The sequence below is a fragment of the Cucumis sativus genome, chromosome 5, assembly GCF_000004075.3.
Source record: "Cucumis sativus cultivar 9930 chromosome 5, Cucumber_9930_V3, whole genome shotgun sequence".
Taxonomy (NCBI): Eukaryota; Viridiplantae; Streptophyta; class Magnoliopsida; order Cucurbitales; family Cucurbitaceae; genus Cucumis; species Cucumis sativus.
Genome location: NC_026659.2, coordinates 5064040 through 5090583, shown reverse-complemented (window position 1 = coordinate 5090583; position 26544 = coordinate 5064040). Strand labels below are relative to the sequence as shown.

General features: G+C 32.8%; 3 protein-coding genes and 1 non-coding gene across 9 annotated transcripts; 3 read left to right on the top strand and 1 right to left on the bottom strand.

Moving 5' to 3' along the window:
- The first annotated feature begins 3979 nt into the window (after positions 1–3979).
- On the top strand, positions 3980–4053 carry TRNAV-CAC. Its single transcript has one exon. It is a non-coding gene; the product is annotated as a tRNA-Val (tRNA).
- A 4555-nt stretch (positions 4054–8608) lies between these two features.
- Positions 8609–15129, top strand: LOC101217392 (ultraviolet-B receptor UVR8). 4 transcript variants are annotated; one of them, XM_031886123.1, is made up of 11 exons: positions 8609–9169; positions 9856–9929; positions 10025–10109; positions 10599–10730; positions 10810–11039; positions 11275–11575; positions 11959–12002; positions 13603–13785; positions 13918–14008; positions 14424–14467; positions 14544–15129. In XM_031886123.1, exons 1-11 carry the CDS (start codon positions 8944–8946, stop codon positions 14694–14696), a joined length of 1563 nt encoding a protein of 520 aa, XP_031741983.1. In that variant the 5' UTR covers positions 8609–8943; the 3' UTR covers positions 14697–15129. The 4 variants fall into 4 exon arrangements, with proteins under 4 accessions (XP_031741983.1, XP_031741984.1, XP_011654964.1 ...); XM_031886124.1 differs by having other exon boundaries at positions 8619–9169; positions 14574–15129; XM_011656662.2 differs by having other exon boundaries at positions 8624–9169; positions 10806–11039; positions 11336–11575.
- A 1226-nt stretch (positions 15130–16355) lies between these two features.
- On the top strand, positions 16356–21186 carry LOC101217153 (probable methyltransferase PMT11). The gene is made up of 9 exons (XM_004150589.3): positions 16356–17351; positions 17908–18057; positions 18151–18421; positions 18595–18705; positions 19068–19227; positions 19743–20000; positions 20080–20202; positions 20417–20494; positions 20640–21186. Exons 1-9 carry the CDS (start codon positions 16674–16676, stop codon positions 20845–20847), a joined length of 2037 nt encoding a protein of 678 aa, XP_004150637.1. The 5' UTR covers positions 16356–16673; the 3' UTR covers positions 20848–21186.
- Positions 21187–21606: 420 nt separating this feature from the next.
- LOC101217621 (protein HESO1) lies at positions 21607–26318 on the bottom strand. Of its 3 annotated transcripts, none has more exons than XM_011656659.2 (10): positions 25986–26318; positions 25671–25755; positions 25390–25580; positions 25083–25247; positions 24465–24643; positions 24280–24375; positions 24032–24101; positions 23560–23684; positions 22602–22712; positions 21607–22478 (listed from the first exon to the last, which is right to left on the bottom strand). In XM_011656659.2, exons 3-10 carry the CDS (start codon positions 25523–25525, stop codon positions 21963–21965), a joined length of 1398 nt encoding a protein of 465 aa, XP_011654961.1. In that variant the 5' UTR covers positions 25526–25580; positions 25671–25755; positions 25986–26318; the 3' UTR covers positions 21607–21962. The 3 variants fall into 3 exon arrangements, with proteins under 3 accessions (XP_011654961.1, XP_011654960.1, XP_011654962.1); XM_011656658.2 differs by having other exon boundaries at positions 25676–25755; XM_011656660.2 differs by having other exon boundaries at positions 23560–23681; positions 25676–25755; positions 25986–26317.
- Between the last annotated feature and the right edge of the window lie 226 nt (positions 26319–26544).

Here is a 26544-nt window from a genome sequence, read left to right as displayed (position 1 = left end):
CTATTGCGACAGTTTTCAAAAACTGTCGTCGAAGGCCTTTCCATGACTCCCGCTTCTATGACTGAAAATAACTGTCGCGAAATCCGTTCACGACAGTAAATAACTGTCGTCGTAGCCCACTTTTGTACTGGTGATTTTTTGTTCATCTCTCGTTGTTTTCTTCTTTTGATGTGCTAATTTCTCGCTGCATTTTTTATTTACCTCTTTCCAACTAGAAACAAATATGTAAACTTACAAAGTGTTAAGAAACAACACTCCATTAAATTGAACCTATAAGCCTTCGTAAAATTAGATTAGAGATAATTGAAATGAGTTACTTTACTTGTGTGATGATACTTAGCTTATAATGAGTTTTTTCTTCAAAGAATAAAAGTACGCTTCGACCCCTCTGGATTCATATCTTCTTCTCTTACGTCGCTTTGTTTTTTCTTTGATCAAATATGTATGCTTGAATCTAATTTATGTTTGCACAATTCAAATTTCATTTCTTAACATCTTGAATTAATTAATTACATGTTGCAAATTTAACCATCTATATATATCCAAATAAAGTAGAAGATAGAAAAGTTACTAGTTGTGTAGTAACATATATAGCATTATATGTAATATTATAAGATGGAAAAATTACACTATGACCCTAATAACATAAAACATTAACTAATATCAATTATGAAATTAAAATTCTTTTTTTAATAAGAAGATGATAAAAGTTAACTCAGTGTATAACTTCTATCTCGTTGAATGTTTGATCAAGCATACGTACTTCTCTATTTAATTCGTTCCTTCTATTCTTCTTTTGCTTTATTCCAGATCGTTTTACTTTAATTTAAAATCCACCCATCTTAACAAATTTTAAAGTGCACCATGATCAAATTGAAATTTTAAGTGTGAATATATATATACATACCTCCCAAGTGAAAGTTTAAAATTTACATTTTCTCTCCATTTAATTTATAAATGTCCATTTGGTTAGTCTTAATTTTTTTTTAAAAAAAATCAATTATAATGTGGAAGGTTTTGTGATTAATATGAAAGTTAAATTAATACATATTCATAATATCCCAAAGTTGTAGTTTTGAAATTACCTAAGAACAAAATTTAAAAAGAATGATGATAAAGAAGAAAATTAAATAGCATGTGATAAGATTCACTAACCAAAGGAAGGATTGGCTAATGCTCTGATTTTTTTTTATTTATCCAACTCTGTGTTTTTCTTAGTCAACTATTAAATTATTTATTTAAATACTAAAGTTTTGCATTCAATAAATGCTCGTTTTTTCAGTTATTTATTAAGATACGAATAATTTTTGAAATATAATATATGTTATGTAAAGTGTTTGTGTTGCAAAGGTTTTTATAACTCACTTTTTATAGTGTTTATTAAAGAAATAAAAAAGGATGGAGTATGGTAGGTAAGATTTGGATTTTAAAACAAAGTATTCCAAAGTAAATGAACGAATTCCAATTTCAAATTTTAAGAACCCAAATGGGTAGATGGGTAGATGTAAGAGCTAATAGGAAAAAGGTAAGTAATATAGGAAAGCGTAGGAATTAAAATATAGTTTAAATTAGAAGTTCCCGAAAAATAATTATGTTCTGTAACTTCAAAAAAAAATTCTAATATATTATTTGAACTTCTAATGTTGTGTCTAATAGATTTCTAAATTTGAATTTTTGAATATATTTTGAAACATTAAAATGGACCATATTCAAAAGTCTAAAGAAGTTCTAGAAGTTCGGAATGATATACCAAAGCTAATGTGACTCACATTCAACTAATAGTCATTGATGGCCTTTAGGAGACCATTCTAAGTGTGGATTGGCCAAGACCTATGAGAAAGCTCAAAAGATGTCCCTATGGAAAACTTCAATAAGATTTGTAAGAAATTTTAGAAGTAGCTTAGATGACCAACTGATATCTTAAAGAACCAATGAGGGAGCTTAATTACAGGACGACATCATGAAAGACGCATGTAGTAATGCCAATAAGGATACGTTTTTAGTGCCTAGTGGTACTTTGGAGGTCATAGTAGTGTCCAAAGAGGACTCGTATATATATAATTGCATCATGAAGGTCTTAGTAGGTCTAACGATACCACAAAAGTCCTAGTAGTACTATGATGAATTTTAATAGTGCTTGGTAATACTACAAAAAATTCATGTGGTAATATCTAGCGATACCACTAGACTTCTACACTAAGTCAAGTGGTAGTGGTCCAAGTTCATAATGGACCTCTCTCATGAAAAAAATTAATTAGTGAAAAGTTGATTAGGTGGGATATCAACTATCACTTAGGGTAGTTGTATTGTAGGTTTGTAACACATTCATTTATCAAATGAATTTTGAAAAACAATTACGTCTCCTCCCTACGCTTTCACTCAATAATTTTAACTTTTTACTAATGTCAGAGTGTTGGTAGTGACACCATACCAATGTTCGAGTTCCTTTGTCTTGCAAGATACTTGAATTATTTTTTCCTTAAACTTACAATTGCATTGCTTTCATCCATTTCTTGATAGCAACATCAAATTAATTTGTCTAATGAATTGATCCCATTAATTTTGTTAATTTTGTGGAAAGTAGAGTTTTAAATTTGAAATTTGAAATGAGAAATATGAAAATCTCAGTAAAAAATAAAAGATTATATTATTTTTGTTTATTTATAAAACAGTCGCTTAAAAGCTATTGCTTTGTTAACGTATTTATTTTTTTAAGAGAAGTTATTTATAATTAGATTAACTACTTTACGAATTTACCATAAAAAAGCTAAAATATTTTTTTTTTTATTAATCTAAATATCAAAATTTAGAAAAGGAAAAACAAACTATTTACACTATCCACTAAAATTCGAAAAGAAATTCATTATACTTAATTTTTATAAATATTTTGTCTTTTTTTTTACGCAATGAAAACAACATATAATCTAATTAAAAGTAAATTACGTAGATGGTGCCCTTAAATTAATAGAAAGGAACTTAATATCAATTTTTCTTAATGTTTTAAAAAATATATATCAATATGTTCCTCAATATGCCTATCAAATTTTTCTAAGAGAAAAAGAAATGTGCCAATCAATTTTACTTTCAAGATCTCTAATGTCATGAGTCTCGTGAATTTGTATTTTCAAATTGGTTTTTTACTATTATTAATTTGAAATTCAATGTCTATGGTGTTTTTCAAATTTGAAATTTGAAATTTGAAACAAATTAAAATTACACTAAAATCAATCAACCATTACAATAATTAACTATCAAATTCCAAATGAAAAATACCTTTTTAATAATTTTCCAACTAAAAATCAATTTGATTGAATGTACAACCACACCTAAATCGTTAAAATTTTACCAAACTTAAATTATTTTGATCAAAATAAACCTATCTTAACTGATATAAAAATAAAATACACTATCAATATCAAATTCTCAATTCACTTCTTCCATATATTGTTAAAAAAAATAAAAATACTTGTTCACCATAAAACCAATTATAAATTAGCTTTGGTATAATATTATTAATTTGAAAAAAGTAACAACACAAAATAAATAAAAAATAAAAAAAAGCTAGAAATTAATCAAATACTATTTGAGGCATATTCCACCAAATACTCAGCATGCAACTGTATAACTATTTTGGAATTAAACAACTATAAGGCGAATTTTCTAATTTAGAATACTATATTAGACCTGATTAATAAATTTAAAAATACAATTATATATGTATCTACAACCTCACTGAATGATCACACACCACCAATTGTTTTTTAATATAACATTTGCTAGTCCATTTTATTTTGGAAACTTAAGTATTGGAAGAAATAAATTGTTCATCCTTTAATACTGAGATATAAGATTAAGAAAAAAACAAAAACAATACCTCACAAAAATAAATAAATACATTCTATTATCAATTAAATTGATACCGAAAGGAATATTAAAAAAAAAAGAAACAAAATCACTTTATTATTTTAGTAGACAAACGGTCTGGGTGGTGTAGTTGGTTATCACGCTAGTCTCACACACTAGAGGTCTCCGGTTCGAACCCGGACTCAGACAAACTTTTCTTCTTCTTTTTCTTTATTGTTATAACTAAATAAAGTTAATATAAAAATAAAATAAAATAATATAATTAATTATCTGATTGTCTCATAATTTATTCACCGACAGTGAACATCGTGAAGAATGATATTGTATTATTATAATACTAATATGTTTCGTAAAACATTGATATTATATCTTTTCTAATTAAAAATTGAGTGCACCCAATTTCAAGTATTATAACAAAAATATTTATTGAAGTTTGTATAATGAATTTATAAACCCTTCGACTAAGTTGTTGAGTTTTTAATTTTGTGTTGAATTTCGTCCTTAACTTATTCAACACTTCTTTTCTCAATATTCTCAATTTTAATATAAAACGTAAGAGTAAAAAGTATTTATTGTTCTATTTATGGGTTAACACAATTTCAATCAAATTTATTGCATACGTCAATCACATTTTGAACTTCCAGATTTTCTAAAATATTAAATTATAAATTATAAAAATACATATTACATATGTTTTAACATTTCTTTTAAAGAAATAATATTTAATCTAAAATTTTAAAATAATAGTAAATAAAAAGAAAGATGTTAGATTAATGGACACAATTACTTGTTCCTCCTTTTCTAATCAACATTTTTGGTACTGTATATCCTCATTACAATTAATAATTGATTGTAAATATTTTACTATTTGTTATATTTTTAAAAGTACCGTTAAATTTAAATCATTTCGATATAAATATTGTTATAGTTTTTTTTTTTTTTTTTGAGGATATAGATTTCTTCCATTTCACCTTTTTAACGTAATTATATTTTAATTAAAATAATGTTTTGTCGGTAAAGCTTTAATAACTTTTATTACAAGACATATAATATCAATTAAATATAGGTCTCTCTTAAAAAAAATAAATCTTGGTGAAAATATTTTTATTGGAATTTTTTTCATACGAAAGTTTATCAAAAGATAATTTTTGTTATAAAAAAATTGTTATATAACAAAATTTAACATACAATTTTTATGTTAATGGAAATTTTAAGATAAAAATCAAAAACACTTATTTGGTTGTTAGATTTTAAGTTAAATTTCTATAGTTTGATCCTTAAATTTTAAAATTATTACTCATTTACATCTTATATTATTAGTTTGACTTGAATTTAGTATCCAAATTTTAAAACATTACAATTTTAGTGTTGAGATTTGATTATTGTTTTACTTGGATTTTTTTTTTTCAGACTTACAGTTTGAAACCAATATTTGTCAGTAAATATTAGCTTTGGTTGATAAATAATTGTACAACTATGAGTTAAAATTTAAATTTGGCACTCAACTCTGAGTTAATAACACTCGTTGCTCCTTCAAAATCAATAGTATTTTATTTATTATTTAAGATTTAAAAGAAAAAAAAGTCGTTCAATAATTGCAATCTCCTCCAAAATGTACGGAATGCACGGGGGATCCTAATTGCCAAATTGGGGTAAGAACTAGAAGCGGTGGCTTAGCTTTGCGTTTAGAAGTTATGGTAGGCCGACATGTCGAAAGTGAAATCTAAACCTACTACCACATGTCGTTCACTTGACCCATTCAATCATTTACTAAACCTTCTCTTCTTAACCACAATATCATTTTTATATCAAAATTAGACCCCACCATATGATTACGTGAACGTCTTATAACTTGGACCCTTACTTAAACTTCCATCCTGTACGTCCGGAACACCTTATCTTTTGACGTCCAACCCAATCTCACCCGCTCATCAACAAACTCTAATCGGATCTTCTCGTAGGACCGGCGGCATCTTATAATCATTTGATTGATTTTCATGAAACGATGTGGAAATGCCACGTCATTTAAAATAGGGCCGAGCTGGCCCATAATTTGAGGCCCAAAATTGAGGAGGGTTAATGGCCCGAAACTCGTGGCTTTACAAAGCCCTATCCAGTAATTCACCACTAACTTTTTATTTCTTTATTTTTGGGACTTTTTAAAAGACCACTCATTTTCAGAGGCTCACATTTCAACCTACGTTGTTTGTGGAATTATTTTCTATTGGTTTTCTAGCACCTTACTTTTTTCATTAAGTTTAATTCAATTTTTGATGGTTCAGATTTGATCTGATGAAATAAAATAAAAATTTATTGTTCAGTCAATATGGAGAATAATTTGTATTGCTCCCTAGATTTTAAAATTGACCCGTTTATACGCACCATCTATATTATCTCTCTACTTGGAGGAGAGGTGGAGAATAATTTATAGACTTTCCACACTATTATCTTACATTTTGTTGTTGGTATTGCTTTCCTTTGTGGTGATTGCTATTCTCGCTTTGACTTGATTTTCTACTTTTACTTACTAAATGTTTGGAGCTTAGTGAGAGAGGGGTGCGAAGAAGAGAAGAAATGGGAGTAAGAAATAGTATTATCATAATATTAGGATTATGAAAATCTTAATCCAAGTATTATCATGATATTAGGGTCAAACGTATAGTTGATTAAAATAAGTTACTCCACTCTCCAATTCTAGAGCCAAACAGCCCCTAAAAGTTTATAATCTAATTTTTTAATGATAAATAATTAATGTTATATTAATATATTATAGGTGTTTACCATTTATTGTCACGATTCAAATTATTAATTTCAATGGTTTCTAATATTTATGATGTGAAATGCAATTCAATATCAATTAAAATTGACGCTATGATATTGATATGGAATTATTGATGTTGAAGTGGACTACTAGATGTGACATCAAATGTGCTTAGCATTTTAAAAATCTAACTGAGGAAAGTGATAGATTATGATTCATATGAATTGCTTTTGAATAATTGGGATCCCATAAATGTTTTTACCAATGTTTCCTTACGTTTTATCTATCGAAACTAGAATGGTGAGGTCAATACCTTGGCTTCACTTGGATTTTATGTGGTCGTTTTTTTTTTTGTTGTCTTCCAATTTTCTTAATTGGTTAGTTTCTTATTGTTCTTTAGACATTAGAAATTTTGTCCTAAGATCTGAAAAATATTAGATCGTGATTGTTTGTTTTCTTTATATCTAAAAAAAAAGATCAAACTGAATTTATCTAATACAATATTTTCTTATGCTTTTAATTATATTTATATAGAATATTAAAGAAACAATTTTAAGGTAGCACGTTATATTTAAAATGAAAGATTATAGATTGATATTTACTACATAAAGTTTCTTGTGAAATTTAAGATATATTGAAATGAAAGTATGTAAAAGAAGAGAAAATATACTTTAAATATAAAATAAATAACACCACCACTTATAGTTCTAAACAATAAAATAAAAATGAAGGCAAAAATGATATTAGTTTTGTCTATTTTTAAATAATCTTTAAGAAACCTATACTTTAAATGTGTATAATATATACACACTTGTTACACTAAATTTCTTTTATCAATAGTGCTCTAAAACTTTCTGAAAAGCAGGATAAATGTATGGACTTATGAGGCATGACTTTAAAATGCCAACCAACAAAATATATAATATGGACAAAATGAATTTTTAACCACTCACTCTATAAGTTTTGTGGTCATCCATCAAACTTTATATTTCTTTTCCATCAACCCCTACTTTATTTTATATTTCTTTTCCATCAACCCCTACTTTATTGTATCGTATAATTTAGACCACGGTTAAATAATTAACTACAACAATTTCGATAGATGAATATTTAAACCTTGGTCGTATATGTCAACAATTTCATATTTTAAAATCGATTCATGATAAATTTATTATAGAATTTGGACTTACTTGAACCCATAACTTGATAGTAGTTATAAAATATTATTTAATATATATTGTAATATGATACTTCAATTAGTATTAAAATATAAAAATCGACAATATGTTTTTACTGACTTCTTAATAAGTACACATTTATGTTAACGTTATAATAGTTAGTAATCTAATCAACGACTCTCCTTACACCAATATAGTTTAAACACTGGAGTTAATTATAATTATAGAAGTTTGTTTGAAATAATGATAACTAGAGACATGCGTGATCCCAAGGTTTTAATATTGATCCTTGTTGATTAAGCAAAATTTAGTAATGAACTTGAAAACATATAATAATAAGAAGAGAGGGAGAGTTTAGAAGAAAGAAAAGGGAAAAGATAATTGATGAGAATTGACTCCTTTAGAGGTGAATTAAATAAATTTAAATGTTGAAATTAAAAAAAAGGAGACATTTGAGAAGTTGAAGGTACAAAAATTAATTTTGGCCATTTATTTATGATTAATATAAAAGGAAAAAAAGAAGGGGAAAGCAATTGGAAAATAGTGTTAAAAAAAAAACGTTAGAAATAGATGGGACCCAGGAGGGTGATGCGGACAAGGGAGCAGGATGACGTGTAGAGGTAGTGAAAGAAGTTGGGGTAGCTGAGATGAAAGCAAAGCAAATGCCAAAGTTATAATGATTGGAGCTTCGAACAGCCTTCCGACACGTGGAAGGTTATTTAAGCTGCCACGATATAGCTCAAAATTTGTTGAAAAAGAGAAGAAACGACCTTCGACACACTCCACCTTCCAGAAACTTCTCCCTAACTCCTGGCTACAATTCTCCCATGGATCTGATGGCTCTACTCTTCCCACTTGTCAATAATACCACGTAGGCATCCGACGTGGCCCTCCCCATTCCCCCGAAAATGATACGTTCTCCTTTTTTTTTCTTTTTTGATATGTCTTTAACCTTAGGGCATTTCTTTTTTCTTCTTCTTCTTCTTTCTGTATCACTTCCCTAAGTCCACCAAAGTTCAAATCAGTTCTCTGTTTCCATTGAAACCGCACAATACTCTAAGAAATTAGCATCTGTTCTTTGTGTTGGTTTTTTTTTTCTTTTTTCTTTTTTCTTTTTTATTGTTGGCCCACTAAATCGATATGAATGGCGAGGGGAGCCGAGGAGAAGATGAGATCGTGGGGATGGAAGAGGATGTTAAGGACAACAAGATTGTTTTTATGTGGGGGTATCTTCCTGGAGCTTTGCCTCAGAGGTCGCCCTTGCTCTCGCCGGTGGTCGTTCGACTTCCGGGAAAAGATGCTACTGACGCTCATGGTTGGAGGGATGTTTGTGGTGGTGGCTGCGGCTTCGCTGTAGCCATTTCTGGTTTTTTTTTTTTCTTTGAAACTTGTTTTCTGATTCTTTTTATGGCTTTTGGTGTTTTTTGTTGGAAGTTTTGGGCTTTGTGAATTTTTTTTCTTTCTTTTTTTTTGCTGGCTGAAAGTTTGTTCAATGAGTGAGGAATTCGAGTTTGAGTTCTGGGGGTTTTTTTGGTTTCTGGGTTGTGGAAATTTGAAATTCCTTTTCCTGAAATGTTGATATTTAACTCATTTCACTTCCGATTTTTCTTTGTTTTGTTCAGATTTGGAGTTGTTTCTGCAATGGGTGAATTGAGTTGATTCGGGAATCTTTCTTATTCTTCTGACTTAAGATTTTGTTCTTTACTATATGTTTTTTTCTTTCCCTCCCCTCCAGATTGAAGAGGAGTACATTCTTCATTTTTTTTTTTTGACGAAGGATTGTCGTTTCTTATGCATTGCTTTTTAAAACAAAATTGTTTGAAAACTTTACTCCTGAATGTCTTTTCAGTGTTTTATCTATTTAATTGGTTACATTTTTTGGGATTTACTTTACACTCGAACAATTCATATAACTGCCTATTCTCATGTTAATTGTGTTCATTGATTGCTTATGACTGCTGTTATTGGATTATATAGTTTTCCTCTGTTTTTCTCACAATGTAGTTCTTCCTTTTATTTGATATTTAGTCTTGTGTTTCCTCATTTAACCAGCAAATGGAAAACTCATTACATGGGGCGCAACAGATGATCTTGGTCAAAGCTATGTGACGTCTGGCAAGCATGGGGTATGAGCCATAGTCAATGTTCGTTGAATTAAAATGTTTTTACTGTTAGTTGTTAATGAACTGACCTGTTAGCATATTTCAATTTTCTTCTCAAGGAAACTCCAGAGCCTTTTCCTCTTCCAACAGAAGCTTCTATAGTAAAAGCAGCTGCAGGTTGGGCCCACACTGTTGCTATTACAGGTAAACCATTTCTTCTCTTTGAAAAGAGCAAGAAGATGAAATCCTGTTAAGTTACGTATGGATGGTGCACAAACAAGACAATCGTAAAGTCTTTATGTTTGTTCAGTGTTTTCTGAAGCAGCCCGTAAAATCTGAAAATAAATTCACTTCATAGAAAATTTAAAAAATCTTGTACATTTGTAGGAATTATAGCTATATAAGAGATTATTTGGAGAAATGGGGACTTTTATGGATGTTATTGATTTTTTTTAATCATCGTGATGGGTTTTCTTGAAAAACTAATGATTAGCTCCAGGCTCCTACACGTCGACTTCTCTTTTTGTTGTTAAGTTCTTTAGTCATTGCCCTCACCAGATGAAGGGAAATAAAGAAATATGTTTCTTTGTACTCCAAGTTGCGGTTCAAAGTTTGGTTACGTTACATCCTTTTTATGCCTATTGTATTGGCAAGTGAACTGGTCTGTTGACGTTTCTTCTGTATATGTTCCAGACAGAGGAGAAGTCTACACGTGGGGATGGAAAGAGTGTGTTCCTTCTGGAAAGATGTTTACCGATCTGTCCGCTGGGGCTGCCTATGAAAGGGATGTATTAGAGAGGCAGTCTTCTTCCGTGATAGATCAAGGTACTGTTCAAACTTACTTATGATAAGAGATTTTTCAAGGTTTTTCTCACTGGCCTTTCATGTTCTTTGTGGCAGTCAGCCCTCGTTTACAAGCTTCACGATCTAGTGGTGTTGTCTCCAGTATTGAAGCTAGAGCTGGTGGAGCGGAAAGTACTAAGAGGAGAAGGGTTTCATCAGCAAAGCTTGCAGCTGAGAGTTCGTCATCAAGTGATGAGACTCTCTCTGCAGTTCCCTGTCTTGTTACTCTTAATCCTGGAGTTAGAATCACCTCGGTTTCTGCAGGAGGGCGTCATACATTGGCTTTGTCAGGTAAGTCTAATATATTATAAATTAATGTTGTCCACCTGATTTATAGCATGTCGGTTGGTATAATTAGTCAATCTATATTTGTATATACTTTTAGACTGAATCATTCAAACTGGTTTATAAAAAAATATCTCAAGTAAATTTTGGAACCAATAGTGCCAAACTTGTCCTAGTGGATTCTATTCAACCCCCATGAAATATTAATCTAAACGCCCTTCTTCTTTTTCTTTTGGAACAGTTTACTAGAATAACATTAAATACACAACATATAATGGACCCTAATGTCTTCAGAGTTTCAGATATGGGACAGGTCTGGGGTTGGGGCTATGGTGGAGAAGGACAGCTAGGTTTGGGCTCCCGCATTCGTATGGTTTCCTCTCCACATCCTATACCTTGCATCGAGTCCTCTTCTTTTGGCAAAGATAGATCTGCAGCTCTTGCTCGAGGAAGTGCAAGCTTAGAGGGTCAAGGTAGTAGAATTCCTGGAAGCTATGTGAAGGGAATTGCTTGTGGAGGGCGTCATAGTGCAGCAGTGACAGGTTTGTGATATTTTTTTTCTGTTGATTTCTGTAGATCACAATAAAATTTTGGAAAAGTAATGATAAAATTTATAAGGTAAAAACTGGTGGAAAAGCTTAAATACTTTGATCAGTACTTGTGAATTACATATTCATATGTGCAGCGATCTCATATGGTATAGTTTTTAATTGGTAGATTAACGAAAATTAAATCTCGCCTTTAGAACATTGAACTTATGTTTTCTTTTTTGTTAAGAAGTGTCCTTGGGGGTTATGTTTTATGCATTAATTTCTGTATTCATATGAAACATTGGTGCTTGATTGGTCTAGACCTGTGTTTTTTCGTACTGTCGTTGAAGTGTTAGTATTCGGATATTTGATATTTCTCCTCTTGTATGCCACAGATGCGGGGGCACTGCTGACGTTTGGTTGGGGGCTGTACGGACAGGTGAATTTATCATGTCATTTTCTTAACACGTGCTTTGTTTCACTATAACATTTTTCTCTCACCATTTTCATTCATTCTAACACTTCCCATCGTGGGAATTTCTTTTTCTTTTGTTTCATGATTTATGTTCATTCTCAGTATTCTCTTCCAACACATTCCATTTCTTCCTTGGCATTCTTTTTTGTGTACCTTTTATTTCATTTATCGGTTAATGCATATTGTGTAATTAATATGACACAATTGATCATTTAATGCAAGATCATTTAATTCTCTGAACTAATTCTGTACATATCTAAGTGGTTATGACTCATATCATTTGTATCTGTAAAGTTGCTTTCCTTGGTTTGGTCCCATGACTCATGGCATGTTTAGAAGTCCCAAAAATTCTCCCACCACAAATCAGCAATTAGACAGCACCTGGGCATCTTTCTTGTGCTTATTCACCACCCAATCCTTTTCAAGTGATGGTGGACCTCACTGAATATATTATTGGAATATATCTTCTTCCGTCCAATGTTTTTTGTGTCAACTTCTTTCCCATCTTTTGATTAACCCTGTTGAATGACAAAACATGCTCTCCGTTACCACTCAGTAATCTCCTATTGAATATCCTACTAACATGATAGCTTTTACTTTCAACAATCGATCAACTTTCTTGTATTCTGTGCCACTTAAATTTGTTGGCTGCTAAAGTCTTTATAGGAAGCTTGTTAAGGAGTTCTAGTTCATTGAATATGGTTGTGTAAAGCTGAATCTATATTGCAGGATCTTCAGTTTTTATTTGAGATGCTTTTTTGTTCCTATGATTCTGGAACTCTTGATTTTGCACAAATGGGTTGGAAGATAATCCATTTAACTGAATGCTATAAGAAAAAACCCGTCCTTATAAATTTAGGGCCCATAGGTATTGAATTTCTTAGTGCTTATAAACATTTTTCTTGCTTTTATACACTTAGAAAGTCAATTCTGTTTGAGTTAACTTTTCAGGCGTTTGATTTTGTAAATAAGTCATCTTGGAAAGATTGAAGTGTTTAGCAACCAATCAAAATAGCTTTTGAAACAATTTTATGAGTATTTTAAATAGTTTTTAGCAAAAGAGTTTTAAAAAAATGACCTTTTTAAAAACTTTTTTTTCCTTCAGTCCATCCAAATAGGTCCTATATTTGTTGAATCAACCATCAGTTGTCAATACGTATGACTCCTGTATTTCACCATTGTACATATAATGTTAGACCAACAAATTTTGGTGGATTTTTCTCTCTCCACTATCATTCAAGAGTGCCCATCTACCTGTTTTCCTTTTTTACTTGTGATCCTTTTTTCTATTTTACCTTGTATTCAATAGCCATGTCCCTACTTCATTAGCAAGTTAGCTAGTTTAATCCTTTGTACAACCCAACATCAGCAGGAGTTCACACAATTGACCAATCTTCAGAATCAATCTGTAGGTAAAGTAGATATGGTGGAGAAAAAGATATGTAGATGTAGATCGTCAAGATCAAGTTCAATCAAAAAGAGATAATTCTTTCTGTTCCTTTTCCCATACTCTCTCTTTTGCTTGTGCTGCTGCTATATTCTTCGTTTAATTTATGTCTTACAGTGTGGGCAAGGGTGTACAGATGATGAGTTAAGTCCAACATGTGTGTCCTCATTACTTGGCATCCGGATCGAGAGTGTCGCTGCTGGACTGTGGCACACAGTCTGTATATCCTCCGATGGTGATATATATTCATTTGGCGGAAATCAATTTGGGCAGTTAGGAACCGGTGCTGATCAAGCCGAGGTATATGCTTCACTAAATTGATGCTTGCTTTAGCATGTCAGATCTTTGTTGATTATCTTATTACGATCCTACGAGATCTAAAGTTGGAAAATGTTATTGATATTATGCATTATTTTCCTTTCATAAATGCAGACACTTCCAAGACTTCTAGATGCACCGAGTGTGGAAAATGTAAATGCAAAGGTTGTATCATGTGGGGCTCGTCATAGTGCTATAGTATCAGGTACTTCATCATCTTCTTGCACATGGAGTCTATTTTTCTGATTCATGAGATCCCGCCATCAATTCACTGAGATGAAAATGTTCAAGTGTCTCAACTCTAAAAGATTGTTTGTTGGAGAGAAATGGAATTTTTATATGGGTTGTCCAGATCTAGTCAATTTGTGTTAGTTTCTTCTTCTGAACTTCGAGTTTTAGAAGAAATAGTGTCTGCATAGAAGATATCTATTAGAAAAAAAGATAAAAAAGATGACTAATATATACCTTTTCTCCTTGCATGGTTTTCAAGAACGACTTCTAAAGAAATACGTTATAATTGGACTTTTCTAAACTTTATGCACTATATTTGAACTTTGATTGGTTGATTACACATTTTTGTGCAATATTCATTCTGACTTTGATTTTTCTGCAATTTCTAGAGGATGGAAAAGTGTTTTGCTGGGGATGGAACAAGTATGGCCAGGTATGTTTTTAGTTTGGTGCTTGTTGCGTATTGCCACAACAATTCTGTAGTTAATCATTGCCTTTCGATATTGAAGATCTTAGAAGCCTCCACTTACACACTGCAGCTAGGTTTGGGTGATGTAATCGACCGCAATATTCCAGTCGAAGTCCCAATGGAGAATTGCAATTCTAAAAACGTCGCGTGCGGATGGTGGCACACCCTTCTTTTGGCTGAATCACCCACCTAAATTCCTAGCCTCTATCCTAGCTTCATCAAAGTTTTGTTAGTTTAGCTGGCCCCTTCTTTGAAAATGGTAGATTCATTTTGTAAATGCATAGACAATAGCTCTTTTCATCCATATGCATGTACATTCATCATTCATGTATGTACTCATTCTTTAATGGTCAGAGGCTATCATATTAGGAAGAAATTTTACATATATAAATGCTGATGGGGACAGGAGATACCAGTTCCTGATTGAGGTAGATTATTTGTATACCATATATTATGAAGTTAGAACCATAAGAAAGACCATCATTCTCACAAGTTCACTTTCCTCTAGAATTCAAACTGTTTTAGGCTCTCCTATAAACTCTGTACTTCAGTTCAAAAGTGATGATAACTTTGACAGATGATTTGAAGAATCTTGATGTTATGTCATATAATAATTCTTACTATAACCATTGCACTCGCCTTTCTTTTTCTTGGGTTTAATATTTGGAATGGTTTATAAGATTCATGGGTTGCCATATAATATGAATGAGCATTTGGCATTTTACTTTGAAGTGAAACTTTTAGCCTCGATAATGCGCCAGACTAACTTGGCTTGATATTCATATTTTAGAAATGCAGGTCTTAGCCCTAATCTTAGTCTCCACACACAAGGGATTTAGTTTTGAACTCAGACATATTCTCTGTCTGATAGAAGATGATAGGGTTTAGGGTTTAGTGTTATGCTTTGAAACATGATAGTGTACAATTTCGAGATTTCGATGGTAGTGTGGAAGTTTTGATTTTTTCTCGTTTTCATGAAATTTTGAGATTTCCACTAATATTTTAGAATATATATATATATATATATATATATATATATATATATATATATATTTTTTACAATAGTCTGTGTTAGTTCAAGAGAATTCAAGTGAAGTTTTTGATTTTCTTCTTCACCATAGTAAAATCTACCTTCTTAAGAAATCACAAGTTTTCATTCGAATATTTGTCATTAAATTTTCACATAATTTCTCCTTAACATTCATTCATCTAAGTTCCCTATTGTCCTCTCGTCTTCTCTAAAGCTTTATCCACTTGAAAAGCTTTATTTTTATTCCTTTATTTTCTTTTCCATTATGTTGTTTTATGTTTTATGTCATCATTTATCTATTCTTATTATGTTATGCTAGTTTAATTATTTGTTTTTCTAGTTTTTTGTATCCACCTCATTCTACAATAAACAATTTACAATTATTGATATGTAAATTTTTTAGTTACTTTTCAATATTTTATATTTTGTAGTTAGTTTTCATTTTTTTAAATATCTATCAACATTTACATGATTATTTTACCATACACGTCTAAATGTTGTCTTATAGAAATGTTGTCTTATAGAAATGATGAATAAAAACGTCTAATTAAATCTTTTTTTGTAAATCGAGATAATGATATTAGGCTCATGGTACTTTACTAAGTTAATATAAATATAATTAAGATTTTTCTTTTTTCATTAGAGATTTTAGCAGTGGTCAAATTAGAGAGAATTGATTTTAGGTATTACATCCTAAAATCGAGGCTTTAAAATTTAAAAAAAAAAAAAGAAAAAGAAAAAAGGTTTTAATATGTTTAATTAAAAGAAAAATGATGTCATATATTGATGTAAGTATGAAAAGAGAGAGAAGAAAGGGTAAAATGAAAAGGGACGTTGAGGTGGGCATTGAACACAGTTGGAATCCTAGTGAGCTTCAGACAAAGCTGCCGTTTCACTCTCTCTCTCTCTCCCATGGACCTTTTTCCTTCTTATCATTTTCAATTTCTTCCCAACCTCCATCATTCTGGCGGGTAATTCTCAATACCCACCCTTTCTTTCAAATCTCTCCGATCGGAAACTTACAACTGTTCGCCGGGGAAACGAGACTCTGTAACTCTGTTACCAAGTTCCATTGTCTCAGTGGATAAGAAGAACCCTCCCTCCCTTCTTCACTTTTCGCTTTTCTGTTCGTAAACAACCATGAAACCTTTCTTCATTTGCGATTCACTGAAGAGCCCATCGATCTTCAAGATCTCTGCCCTCATTTTAATCTCCCTCACCTTCTTTTACCTGGGTAAGCATTGGTCTGATGGGTACCCACAGCTCATCTTCTTCACTGAAACTCGATATCCTCCTCCTTCAGTGTCAATCTCGCCTAATCACGACACCCTCTTTAATGTTTCTTCTCTGATCGAACTGAATCTAACCCGTGAAGCTCCGGAAAAGCCCCTTTCTTCCGCCTCTGCCCCGCTCCCATCTCCGATTCTTCCTTCATCTCCTCCTCCACCGACGCCTCCTCCCTCTGATTCGGTGCAGAGATTCGGGATCGTGGACGAGAATGGAACGATGGCTGACGAGTTTGAGGTGGGGGATTTGGATCCCGAGTTAACGGAGAATTGGGGGAATGAGACTGAGAGTGGGACGGATGAGAGTGGGTCTGCCAAGATTAGGATCAAGAAGTTTGCTCTTTGCCCAAAGAGCATGAGGGAGTACATACCTTGCTTGGATAATGTGGATGCCATTAAGCAGCTGAAGTCAACGGAAAAGGGGGAAAAGTTCGAGCGGCATTGCCCTGATTCTGGTGGGGGATTGAGCTGCTTAGTTCCGGCACCGAAAGGATATAAAATGCCAATTCCCTGGCCAAGGAGCCGTGATGAGGTATTCTTTTGTGCAGTACGTAGATTTCATCTAATCTGTTATTATAACTTGAAGTTTTTTTTCTCATTTTAAAATGTTTTGTGTCATTGATTGCTACTGGTCTTGTTGGTTTGGTCAGTTGCTCTGCTGTTATAATATTAAAAATGATATTCTAGTATTTCTGCAGGCTGTATTAGTATTACATTATATGTTTAATATTAATTGCTATATCATTTTATTTTATTTTCCGTCAGTTTTATATGTACAGCTGATATGCTTAAAAAGGTTGACTGATTAGCGCTTTTGTATTTTTCTAGTTGGATAGAAAATTTTTACTAGTTAATTTTCTTTTATAGCATATGTCCCGCAAAAGTATCAGGACATACTTGGTCCAAGGAGTAGGGATTGGGAGGAGTGGAATTGTTTTCACTATTTGTTTGGTCCAAAAAATTCTTAAACTTAATATGATTCCCACAACTAAAAAGCATCAATTTCATTGCTTATTAACTCCTTACACTTTGGACTTCACAACTAAACAACTCTTCAGACTTAATAGTTGGAGCGTACTATATTGTAGGTATGGTTCAACAATGTTCCTCATACCCGTTTGGTTGATGACAAAGGGGGTCAAAACTGGATTTCCCGGGACAAAGATAAATTTAAATTTCCTGGAGGTGGTACACAATTCATTCATGGTGCAAATGAATACTTGGATCATATATCTAAAGTAAGTTAATAAACAATTACTGCACATTTTAGATGAATGCAGCTTTTGGATTGGTTTTCTTTTGTAATGATGAACTTTTTGTTTGTTCTGTAGATTGTTCCTGATGTTGCTTTTGGTAGTCATACACGAGTAGTCTTGGATATTGGGTGTGGTGTTGCAAGTTTTGGTGCCTACCTGCTGTCACGGAATGTGGTAACAATGTCAATTGCTCCTAAAGATGTTCACGAGAATCAAATTCAATTTGCTCTTGAACGTGGTGTTCCTGCAATGGTTGCAGCATTTTCTACTCGTCGTTTACTGTATCCAAGTCAGGCTTTTGACTTGATACATTGTTCAAGATGTAGAATTAATTGGACTCGTGATGGTATGATCGTCTCATTACTCTCTCCTTCTTATTCATATCTGTGTACTCGCATTATTTTTTCCATTGAAGACTTATTGATCCAATGTACTAAATAGTATTCAATGTCAAATGATGATTTATTATTTGTAATGTCTTCTGATTGTCGAATTTTCTCTAAACCTTCTGACTTTAAGATGGAGTTCTATTGCTGGAGGTTGACAGAATGCTAAGGGCTGGAGGATACTTTGCTTGGGCAGCACAACCTGTTTACAAGCACGAAGAAGCCTTGGAACAGCAGTGGGAAGGTCTGCCTGTGACTATAATATCTGTTGGCTGTTTCTTCTAGCTTAATGCCTATGGTCAGTCAGAGTCGTTAAGTTCCAATAACTTTGTGAAGTCTTTTTTATATCCTCGATTTCAGCCAATTTCTCTCTTTCTGTTGATCTTTATCCTAGTAATTGGCTAGTTTGCTTTGTATTTCCGTCTATTAAACTCAAGAAAATTGGCATGACAATATAAGAAATATAGAAAGGTTGTGAAGTGATTTGATCTCTGTTATCATTGTCAACTAAACGTCTGCGTTATTTTGGTCTATAAATATTTTAGCACATATAATTTTCTTCAGAACTTTCAATATTAAATACAGCTCTCGTTTTTCTCTTACCAGAGATGATTAACCTTACCACTCGTCTCTGCTGGAAGTTCGTGAAAAAGGATGGATATATAGCAATATGGCAAAAGCCAATGAATAATAGCTGCTATCTTACCCGTGATGCAGAAGTTAAGCCTCCACTTTGTGACATAGACGATGATCCAGATAAAGTTTGGTAATATGCATATATCAATCCTCATTTCTTTTGATGAAATGGTAGTTGAATGGATGAATATATTTTTATCCACACTAGATTTTGATTAGTCAGTTATATATCAGATCCAAAAGTTTTTTTATTGACAGAAAATAGAATTTCACTTGCAATAAATAGGAAGCGCTACCCAGTTTCCTTGAAATTGTATTGAACTGCATTGAACTGTTTTCATACACTAGAGCTAATTTATCTGAAGGGAAGTCGTTATTCATTTAGGTTTTTTCTATTTGAACTGTACTCTTGCATCTGGATTAATGTGGCGTTTTGCTTAAAATAAACATGTGAAAAAAGTCTCAAATGGTCTGTTCCTAGTGAACGTATTTGCTTGTTTAATATTTATGTGAAGATAGTTCTGAACTGGGTAAAAGAACAGCTTCAATGACGGCTTTTCAAATTTCATCACATCTATTGACCTTGACCTTTTTCTTACAATCATAGTTCTGATCGTTGGATTTTCTACATTTTGTCATGTTAAGGTATGTCAAGCTGAAGCCTTGCATTACTCGGCTGCCAGAAAATGGTTTTGGCAGAAATGTGACGAAATGGCCTGCACGTTTGCAGACTCCTCCAGATAGGCTCCAGAGCATTCAATATGATGCATATATTTCTAGAAATGAGCTCTTCACGGCAGAATCTAAATATTGGAATGAAATTATAGGAAGCTATGTGCGTGCATTACATTGGAAGAAGATAAGACTAAGGAATGTAATGGATATGAGAGCTGGATTTGGAGGGTTAGTTTATCCTATATCATATCTAGCAGGATCCTTCTATCTTCCCATTATTTAGTCGTCATTTTTTGTCATTTGACAGGTTTGCTGCAGCATTAATTGATCATAAATTGGATTCGTGGGTGATGAATGTCGTCCCCGTGAGTGGACCGAACACCTTACCCGTCATATACGACCGTGGACTTCTTGGAGTTCTTCATGATTGGTAAAACTGCCTAACTATTTGATCCTCAAACAATTTATCTTTATATTTACTATAGGATGCTCTCAAATTACGTTAATACCGTTATATTTTGATGTCTAGGTCAATTTAGATAAGTGAATGTGAATCACATAAATCCTCCTGTTTGTTAATCCAAAATTCAGATAGGAAAATAAATTCAAGCTATATGACAGCTTATTTGTGATGTATCTATCAGGTGTGAACCTTTCGATACATACCCAAGAACATATGATCTATTGCATGCAGCTGGTCTTTTTTCAGTCGAAATGAGAAGGTACGCTTTATGGGTATATATAGATCCTATGGTTGATGTTGTTCCTAATCATTATCACTTTAATTTGACACTCAAGAATTTTGTTACATTTCATCATTGGAAATTCTGTTGCTTACTTCATTCTCTCTTTGATAACTGGTATCAGATGCAGTATGTCAACAATCATGCTCGAAATGGATCGGATCTTAAGGCCAGGGGGCCGAGTATACGTCCGTGATACTGTTGCTGTCATGGATGAGCTTCAAGCCATTGGAAAGGCGATGGGTTGGCGTGTTAGCCTGCGTGATACCTCCGAAGGACCCCATGCAAGTTACAGGATACTGATCGGTGAAAAACGCCTCTTGCACACATGAAAATTGAAGGATGTGCTGATTTGAGTACAGTTTCCTTTAGGCCATCCTTGAAAACGAGTACTAGGTGATGTAAACACAGGCTAATGTCCCACCTCCAGAGGCCATGAAAGCATCAAATTATTGTATGCTTAGGCTACATAACCATTGGCCTTCAGTTGCACAATGTTTATTGGGTAAATTTGGTGCCTTGGTGGGTTGTTTTTGTAGTTAAAAAGAAGAGGCATAGCATTACAGCAGCTTGACTGCGAATTGGATAACTAGATATTGTGAACAATTGAAATTGATCATATTCATCAATCATCATAGACATGTTCAATCCATTTTGAAAATTTTGTGTTCTCTTTTTTGTTTAGTTGTACTTTTCTGTGCTTTCCTATCTATTATTGTTTTAGTTTATCATTCTGCCTATAAATTTTGAAAATACATTTGCATGGTGTATGACAAAGTATTAAAAAACTTCAAGTTCAAACCAACATTAATTATTGAATGTGAGATATATTAAAAAAATGGACTTAATGAGACCTGAAAAATAAAATGAAATCATACCTGAATTATAATCACCAAAGTGATATTTTAACCCATTTTAACCCTGGTTTAATTATATACTATGTCAATTTGTAGGCCAATTTTTGCAAGGTAGACCACTTAAAAGAAGCATCTTAAAATTTTATGAAAAAAGGTCCCTTTCATTATGTAAAGGACAGTGAAAGAAAAATGAGTAATAGGATTGTGCCAAAGATAGACGACCATTCACTGTGGTTGCTTAACTCTCATGAGTTCAAAGGCCACTGCTATAAATTCAATATCCCTTTCACTCAAACTCGGTTTTTCACTTCATTGAAGGGGAAGAAGAAAGATAGAGCTTAACAGAAAAATGGTATAGACTAGCACAAACAATGGTCTCCCAAGTAAGAATTACAGTAGCAGCAGAAAAACATAATCTGCTGACTGAAAATAATGGCTTTAGTGATCTCTTGTAGATCCAATGGTGTGAGCACAAAAAAAGCAGTGAAAAGGATATTGAAACAGACAATGCCCAAGTGAGGAGCATTTCAGCTTTCTTATCCAAATTATGTGCACAAAAGCAAATGTCAAAACAATGAAGTTCAGTGTCTTCACAATACCTGTCTCTGAGATCTCGGTCTCCACTTCTGCTGGCCTTGACCACTATAAGTCTTTGAGGGCTCCCCCACATTTAAAACGTTAGGACTGCTTACTATACGTTTTGTTTTCGGCGTTTTGTGTTGAACCAGTGGATGAGACTGTGAAGTTCCAGCATGAGGAGCCTGTGAATTGATAGCGGGGAAGTTTCCCATATTGAATCTGGGAATATTGTTCTGGAACTGATGTTGAATCCATGGACGGGGTTGCATTACTCTGGCTTGATGAACCTGTGGACGAATTGGGGTGTAATTTTCCACATTGAATGCTGGAGCACTAGCAGATCCAGATGAGTTAATGATTAATTGCGATATTTGAGGTCGGGCTAAATCATTTAGGATAGAACTTCGATTTTGATAAACTGAGGTGAGCCTTAAATGAGTCATCCGAAATGCTTCAGAAATCCTCATCAATTGCCTAGCGTTGATAGCCCTGGCTGTGTTTTCTGGTTGCTCAAATGGATCTTCAACCTGTCCACGTCCAAACATCCCAACACCCGGCCTTAATCACAATATCAGAGAAGAGGCAAAAGAAATATGATCTTGTGCGTATGGCAAGCATGATATGACATAAAGAGAGCAAAGAGAGATTACAAATATTGCATATGTTTTTGGCAACCATCTCATATTGCTTTCTATTTTCAACCATTGCCCTGTGTATGGACAGATTCCCAGCTCTGATGCTTTTGAACTTATATCTGAAAACTGCACAACACACAACAATAACAATTGACTATGAAAAAGAAGAAGATTGTGATTGTTAAAGAGACAAAAAACATAAATAGCAACTCAGTGATCATTTCAAAATCAGGTGCCTACTATTACGTAGAGGAATTGATGTACAAACAATCTTCTTTGTACTTTGGTGCATAGGGAAAAAAAGCATAGCACGTTCGAGAGTGATTTTGAAATGATTAACGTTTTTGTTTTTGTTTTCAAAATTACTCTAAAAAATGTGAGTTCAATTGTTCAGAATCAATTTAATATTTAGTTCTATACTATTAAAAGTGACTTTCATACTATTAAAATAGATTTTGAAAGATTAAAAGCATGTTTTAGAGTGATAAACATGACAAAAGTGATTTGAGCTCTTTCAAAATCACTCCTAAACATGCCCTAAGTTCATTTGGAATGATAATGATGGGTAAATGTTGGGTGGAAAGATAAAAGAGCGGTTTAAAAAACATGAATAGAGATATTTGATAGCATATAACTCATCTTCTTTACTCTTTATGTGCATTTGTTTAGAAGGAATATCGGTCTGACTAATTTATCAGTTTCGTGAACCAAGTAATAACAGCATGGTATAACCAAAACATTTTGTCTATAAAAAACCACAAGACAAATATTTCCATGGTCTTTTATTTAATGCGGTCTAGCATTGCTTTTAGAATTGGCAATATAACTAAATATAGCTAATAAGTGATAATTAGATGCTCAAATCGATAATTTTACAGAAAAATAGAAATTAAGATAAAGCAAGAGAAAATACCAAGTCAAAAAATATTAGAACCAACATAATATAAGAGCTATAGTGTAACTAAAAAATTACCTTTGCAAGGAATGAAACAAAAAGTTCAGATAAAGAACTTCTGTTGGCTGTTCTTGACTTGAACCTGGCTATGTTGGTAGCACATGTCCGTGCAATTTCGTTCTCGACCTCAGCCCTCACACCTGCTTCAATGCATACATGACAGATTATTTTATATTTTAATTCACATACTAATATTTTTTTAGATTTATTGATGATTTCATTTTTCCCTTTATGTACAACACCACTTTAATACATACAAGTACAAGCTCCTTTTTATAAGGCTTAATAGAAAAATGTACAGAAGCTTTCTACATATGAAAAAAGTAGTATGAGCAATAGTAGGATGATGAAACATTTAAAAAAATATAGCTCTCTTAGAGACTGTAGGGAAATAACGAATATCTTTTCGGAGTATTCTTGTGTTTCTTTATTACAAATTCAAAGGACCTTTTAAACGCTGCATCAGATAACAAATTCAAAGCTAAAGTACCTTTGAGATTATCAACAACATTTCCTGGGTATATGTCTCTAAGTGGAGGAAAGATGGCTGGTGAGCATGTCTGCGAAAAACCTAATAATAAATAATAGGACTAGAAAACAAAATTGACATATTGCAATAAAAATATTGGACAAACAAATTGCACAATAGAGATCATCCAAGAAGGGCACAAAGAACGGATTCAAGTATATCATGATAGGTACTAGCATTTGATAGAAAAGCATTGGAAGAAAGACCACCTGAAAATGAAATATCACAAGCAAACTGAGAGAGTATGAGTTGAAAGTTCCCTGTTTTGAATTGTTGATGTCATGTGCTTTTGCCCATTCTTTGACCTACACAAAGCTAGAGAGGATAATTACATTGAAGCACTTCTTGCAAAGAGAGTTAAAAAGTTTGGCAATGCTAAACTAATAGAACATACAAGCAAAACCATATCATGGAAGCGCCCATCTATTTCATTAACCCACAACAAAATTTTGGACTTGATTTGACCCACAAGATTATCAATGGAAATATCACAGGAAATGTTGTGCTGAATATGTTCGATCTTCAAAATAGGTACTCTAGCATGAGGGATTAGTTGTAGCTTGTACCATCGACCTGAAAAGAGAAATTTCATGGAATAAGTAAACCAAAATCCAAAAGAGAGCAATCCTCCCTCACAACTGACACTTACCACACAGTAATCAAAGGATAAGTAGGCAAGCCAGTCCTATGACAAGGCAGCTAATACCATTATTCTATGGTTAAAAAAGAAAACAGCCAACATTCAATAAAGTGAACGCAGTTATGTGACACATATTTGAAACCTACAGTCATAGTTTCATTTTAGTTCTTGCAATGTCTTCGCCAGAAAATCAACCTCAATTTTGATTACTGAAAATTACTTGGAAACTCTAATATAGTAAAGAAAAACTACTTCATAATATCAAGAAAGATTAAGTTCACCCAAACTTTCCTAGTGACGTCTTACCAGCACCTAAGTTGAGCAAACTAAAATGAGGGAAAAGGAAAGAAGTATTGAGTAGTTGAAGAGCACCATTTTTCCTTGATGCATTTTGAATATCTCTCAGTAAAGTCTGCTTACGCTTCTTCCCAGCAGTTGAAGTATAAGAACCATTGTTCAATTGAACAGAGAGATCCAAGTCTCCCCATCGCGAAAACAGGTTAGATACAAAGGATCCAAATGGCTCAATTGTTGCACCTGCTTTGACCCGTTAACCAAAATGTCATATAATAAAACCCAATAACTTTAATTCACAAGATCATGCTATGGATTCAACAACCCTTTCTATGATTGTATTAAAAGGCTTTAAACAAAAAAATCTGAAGAACACAAGCAGAACCTCGAAGACTTTCAATAGATTGCACAACATTGCGCAGCTCGTTGATAACTTGAAACCGAGCTGTCCAATCATCTTGCAATGGTTCAACCACACGAAGTATATCCTTTATGACACGGTCCAGTGTGAGACCATTCATTTTGATTCTCTATATAAAGACAGGACACGATCTCAAGATTTCAACCAGAAACATTCTGCAAAAGAATCAGACCAAGTAAAAGTTCAGCAAAATGTGAATTTGAAAAACTTGAAAGCATTACGAAATAGCAATTATTGTTCTTCACCTCACCGTTCTCAACATAATTTAGTATCTCCATCAAGAACTTCAACATGGGTCTTCTCTTTTTTGCTCAAAATTAAAGTCACATTCTGAAACAAGCAAACATAACCAAACAAATTCAAAGAAAGACACCCTTTAAGTTGAGCTAACGTAGAATTCAACCATCTACAACTAAAAACCCCACAATCTAAAACACAACACGTTAACGAATTAAGATAGAAAACGCCCATTTAAAGGTTATAAAACGTGATTAAATTTCTATCAGAACTAAAAAATTAAGTGAAATTAAAGACATATTCATCAGAAACTAAACCATTACCCGAAGCAAAAAGGTAAGAATCGAAGAGGATGAAGCTGAAGAAGGCCAACCCCTCTAGAGAGCTTTGATGTTGTCGTGGGTGTGGTATTCCAATACAGCCATTGAAGACGACCTTGGCCACTTTCTTTAATAGAGTCAAATAAAGTTGAAAACCGTCAGTACCAAGAAAAAGCTTTGCTTAGGTAGAAGGGTTTTCGTGAGTACTTTGGTTGTGGGTATAAAGAAAGGTCAACGTCGAGTCATGGGTATAAAATTACACTGAAAATCGCAAGTTTTGTAAGCATCGGTTGATTTTCTGTTTATGGGTTTTGGGACATTGGGAAATGGCGTGGCAAAAGGTTGCTGCTTTCTCAAATTTATTATCAATTCAAACATTTCATATTTTCGTAAATGACTTTAACATTTAGTGTTTTTTTAAAAAAGTTTTCTTTTTCCATTCATTATACATTTTTTTTATTATCTACATTTACTAAAAATGATAAAGTGTTTTTTAAATAGTTTTCTTTTTTCTTTTTTTATAATTATCATAACTATAATAAAACATCATGATATTTACAAT